The 4,505-nt window shown below is 40.2% G+C and overlaps 1 protein-coding gene across 1 annotated transcript in view; it reads right to left on the bottom strand.

Moving 5' to 3' along the window:
- Positions 1-539: 539 nt before the first annotated feature.
- Positions 540-4,505, bottom strand: part of BMI1 (BMI1 proto-oncogene, polycomb ring finger) — a 6,983-nt gene continuing 3,017 nt past the window's right edge. Inside the window, exons 2-9 of the mRNA XM_010562793.1 lie at positions 4,098-4,194; positions 3,307-3,362; positions 3,127-3,177; positions 2,756-2,864; positions 2,620-2,665; positions 1,977-2,075; positions 1,456-1,536; positions 540-1,357 (exon numbers count right to left, since the gene is read on the bottom strand). Coding sequence (XP_010561095.1) covers positions 1,028-1,357; positions 1,456-1,536; positions 1,977-2,075; positions 2,620-2,665; positions 2,756-2,864; positions 3,127-3,177; positions 3,307-3,362; positions 4,098-4,194 — 869 coding nt within the window. The 3' untranslated portion in view covers positions 540-1,027. The remainder of the gene's footprint in view (positions 1,358-1,455; positions 1,537-1,976; positions 2,076-2,619; positions 2,666-2,755; positions 2,865-3,126; positions 3,178-3,306; positions 3,363-4,097; positions 4,195-4,505) is intronic.

The raw sequence follows: 4,505 nt of genomic DNA, 5'->3' as shown, positions 1-4,505 counted from the left end.
TAACTTTTTTTTTTTTTTCTTCACTGCATCACTTCAACATTTGGTAAAGTAAAAATATATCACTTGGAAAAAAAGACAAAGCCAGTGAAATCCTTTAAAGATTGCCAATTGCCTCCAGCTTATCAGAGACTTGAATGTGCTTTCCCAATACTGTAGCTCTCACACGCAAAGTGTTTCTTGCAGTATGAGCAAAGCTCAAACAGGCGGCATCTGCAAGGGTCGAACCAGTTTAGAAATTTAACAACCATATCATGAGTGCATGAAACACAATATTTTCTTTATAGTATTTATAAATATATCATACAATACTGTTTCCTGTTATGTCATATACCAATATGGCATTGTACAATAAGCATAATGCCATCTGATTCTTACAAAAGCGAATCATTTAAACAAGTCAGTAAATAAAACGGTAATACCCGCTTTTAGGCATACAGATTGTAAAACTGAAGTTTACTTTTCTTTTGATCGGTTCTGCGCAGCAACAGAGAAGTAAAAGATGCAACATAAGAATCAAAATGGCTAATACGCAAAAATTGTTATTCACAGTGACATGGCTACATATATGCATTATTCTATGCATATTCTTTCCATTTTGTTGGATTTCAAGATGAAAAAGCACTTGCTTTCTACAGGTTCACAAAACAGCATAAGAACAATAACAATCGAAGAGAACGCAATGGAGGAGTTAGTCTGGATTAACAAACTACTTCCCGGGATTTGTATCGACTTCTGGAGACTCCCGAGTCCAGATGATGGGGACGGAAACAACTCCGCATCACTCAGAACAGGTGAAGGTGTAACTTTTGTTTGCTTCCCAGTCCTCTGAAAACAATTTACATTTCAATCTTGCGTTTCCATTAACGTCCATCCTGAATGTCACCTAGTCCGCCTTTTATAGCCAAGTTCAGTGTCACTACAAAAGAAAGCAATTTGGACGATAGTCACATGGATTAGCATCTATAAAGCTGTAATGGCATGGAGAGACCTATATAAAGGGGGGGGGGGCAGTAGCCTGGTTGGCACATCAACCAGACGAAGTGGCCGAGGAGCCATTTATCGACGTTTTCCGCGCTCTGTTGGTAAAGGAGGACTGGTGGTTACTGCTGGGGCTGCTGCTGGTGCCGTTCATGGTGCTGGAGATGTGGGGGAACTGGGGGTGAGGAGACTGGACCGGCGTGCTGGGGCTGGGCAAACAGGAGGAGGTGGAGGGGATGCCTCCCGCCGGGCTGCTCGCCTTGTCGCTCCCAGAGTCACTTTCCAGCTCCCCGCTATTATTCAAGCCTTCCCTCTGGTGACTGATCTTCATCCTCTTGCAAGTAGGTCGGACCCGGTATTTGAGGGGGAGAGGCCCGTTCTGCAAGGCAAAGGGGAGACCCTGGTAAGCGCCCTCCCCGGGTCATGACCCGCACCACCTCCCCCCCTCCCCGGGGGAGGCACACTGGCCATACTCACCCGCCTCCAGGTATAGATGTAGGCAATATCCATTAGGGTGTAGTAGTCCTTCAGAGGCTCCTCTTCATACATCACATCGATCTGTGCAAGATATGAATCCTTGCATTAAAGAGCGTCCAGGCATTTACCCCCAGCGTACGACTGCTCCAAGGTGGAAGTTGCCCCGCTGCCATATATATCAGAAAACTGAAAAAATGCTATGCCAAAACCAGTGGGGAATAGGGAATTTTCAAATCTATTAGATATGTTTTAAATATATTAAGGAGCAATTTCTTGATACCTCGATATTTACAGCATTAAAAAATTACAGAGTGCCACCAAACTCTCCAGATAGGTATTTTAAAAATAACATTCATGATCCCATCCACATATTGCACACACCAGAAATACTTGGTAGTTAGCACTTGCTGGAACTGGCTGTAATGAGAAAATGAGTGCTAACCAGCAGCAGGCTTAAAATAGCAAGACTGATTTAAAGAAAAAAAAATAATAAAAAAAAATCACTCTTTCCCCATAGGTACCTGGAAAGTGTTAGGTATATCCATTTTACTCCGCAGGAACTTTCTTAGATGCATCACTGTCATCGCTGCTGGGCAGCGTAAGTATCTTTTGTCATTCACCTGATGGCACAGTAAAGAAAATCAGTCTACTGAGAACAAGCAATTAATCCCACAAAGCTGTACTCTAACATTTTATGTTAATTAAAAAAAAAATGCACTTTATTAGATTATGAATGATAACAATTTCTGCTGCCTTATAAGGAACAACAGAAAGAAGTGGCAAATTACAGTTCTAGAATAAGTAATTAGAAATGCAACTAATTTTATACATAAGGATTTTTATCTCACAGTAAATCTCTTTTTAGAATATATGTATTACATACTGATTTTTTAAATTAATTAATAAATAATTTATTGCAGAATCTGTCAGGAAATCAAATTCCACTTTAAAAGTAACACATCAGATATTTTTTATTTCGAAAAGTTCTTTACATATACAGCTGTATGAAGATGCTTGACCTCTTCTCTACCTAGCGCCATAATAGGAGGTGTGCTGCTTTTGTTCTAGATACACATATACCTATGTATTTTTTTCAGCTACAAGCCTGCCCCAAAGATGTTTGTGTGTGTTACATTTCTTCTAGAGTAAGGAAAAGTTATTTACCTCTTCCTTTGATTTTTCTTTCTCCTTATTTCCTTTTCGTTCCAGTCTGTGAGAAGAAATGAAACAATTACAACAAATAATAAATATAGCTGCTATCAGTCAGGTAAACATAAAATATTGCCATTCTGGAACTTGCCTATTCTGGTCAAAGAATTCAATGGATAAGCTTATTATCTCGTCGTCTGTTATAATTCTTTTGTCTTCGTCAGCCACTTCTCCCCTGTCTTCATTAGAGCCATTGGCAGCTGCGCAGAAATTTCCACAATAATTTACATTTTGAAATTCAAATCAGGAAGAATGGCAATTCTCAGTACAAGAAAAAAAAAATCTCCATAGTAAGATTATGAATTAAAGCTACATAACTGTTAAAACAATATACTTTTTTAATGCTGAATTTACTTCTTAAAATTCTGTCACGGTAATACATAATTTGTAAGTTAAAAAGGAAACAGTAAAGCATGTAGGTCAATGCTACATTTATTAAAGTTGCGAATGAGTAGCTTTTACCATCGGCCGACGGATGAGCAGCATAAAAATCCCTTCTTCTTTTCATTTCATCTAGATGGAAAAGCATATATTTTTCTTTTAGTGTATACTCTGTAACTCCTGGTATTGATGTAGGATAGCAGTTCTGGGTTTGTTTTTCTACTCTTCAGAAAAAAAAAAAAAGCCGATTTAACTACTTACTTTTGAAAAGGCCTGGTACTAGCTTGTATACAATATCTTGGAGAGTTTTATCTGACCTGAAAAAAGAACAACCCCAAAACATAAAATTAAGCAGATGAAGCGATACTTTAATCCAAGCAGCAGCTCCTCATTCATAATCTTTCACAACAATGAGGCATCTTCTACAAAGTGGGAGGCTAGTCATAAAAAGTTAACTTACAAGCCCTTGTAATCAAACTAACACTGCTCTAAATACCGCTATAAAACAAAACTCATCTGTGCTACCACAACTGAAAAATAATTCTCTCGGACTGAAGGAAGGCCTTAAAAACTACATGTCCTCCCTAGAAGAGAAAGAGAGCAAAGAGTAACGCTGACAAGAAAAATAGTTCTGAAAGGAAAAGCATGCTTTAAAGGCTTTTGCCCCTTAGATTGGAAAGTTTCGGCAAGAGTTTTCCTGACAAGGAGCGAGGCAGGGATTGAAGCATGTCTGGGAGATATAGGAAGCAGAGGTAAAAACTGTCGGGATGGTACAGACGAGAATGGGGGAGAGGGAAGAGGCATTGCATTGAGGGTTGGCGTATGCAAAAAAAGACCAACAGAAACTTTCGGTCTCGCCTCCAGAGAAATCTTCAATTTCAATCAATGACAAAACTCCAAAGAGAGAGCATAGACACGAGTTAGCTTGTAAATTGACAAGTCCTTTCAGATTTAAATCGCAGACCAAGAGATAACATCGACAGGACTACCGCAGGTCTCCCCATATAAAGTAACAGAAGGGATGCAGGGTGCGCATTGCATCTTTCTCCTACCTTATATTCAAAAGCGGTCGAGTTTTGTGAACTTGGACATCACAGATAGGACAATACTTGCTGGTCTCCAAGTAACGCACGATACAGGTCTTACAGACTGTAAGTCAAACACGAAAGCCTTTTAGTGATGGTTGTAGGTGACGCTCAGATATGCATAGATAGAGGTGCGATTTTCTAAACTATGCAAGCTACAGCAAATCGTCCATTGCCAGCAGCGCGCTGCTTAAGCTAAACAAATACCCAAATAAGCTGCAATTACCATGAAAAGGAGACGCTTAGAGTACATATATTATTACTTTAACAAAGACCGTAGGGCCGTCCTCAGAAAAACTGCACCGCGGCCGGGCCACCGATTTCCCAGCCCGTCGGGGAGGCGGAGGGGCGGCGGTCCCCAGCACCTCGGGGGGG

The sequence above is a fragment of the Haliaeetus leucocephalus genome, unplaced genomic scaffold (genome assembly GCF_000737465.1).
Source record: "Haliaeetus leucocephalus isolate CR32 unplaced genomic scaffold, Haliaeetus_leucocephalus-4.0 Scaffold0, whole genome shotgun sequence".
NCBI classification, from domain to species: domain Eukaryota; kingdom Metazoa; phylum Chordata; class Aves; order Accipitriformes; family Accipitridae; genus Haliaeetus; species Haliaeetus leucocephalus.
Note: the sequence above shows the minus strand (reverse complement) of the source record. Positions and strands in the feature narration are given on the sequence as shown.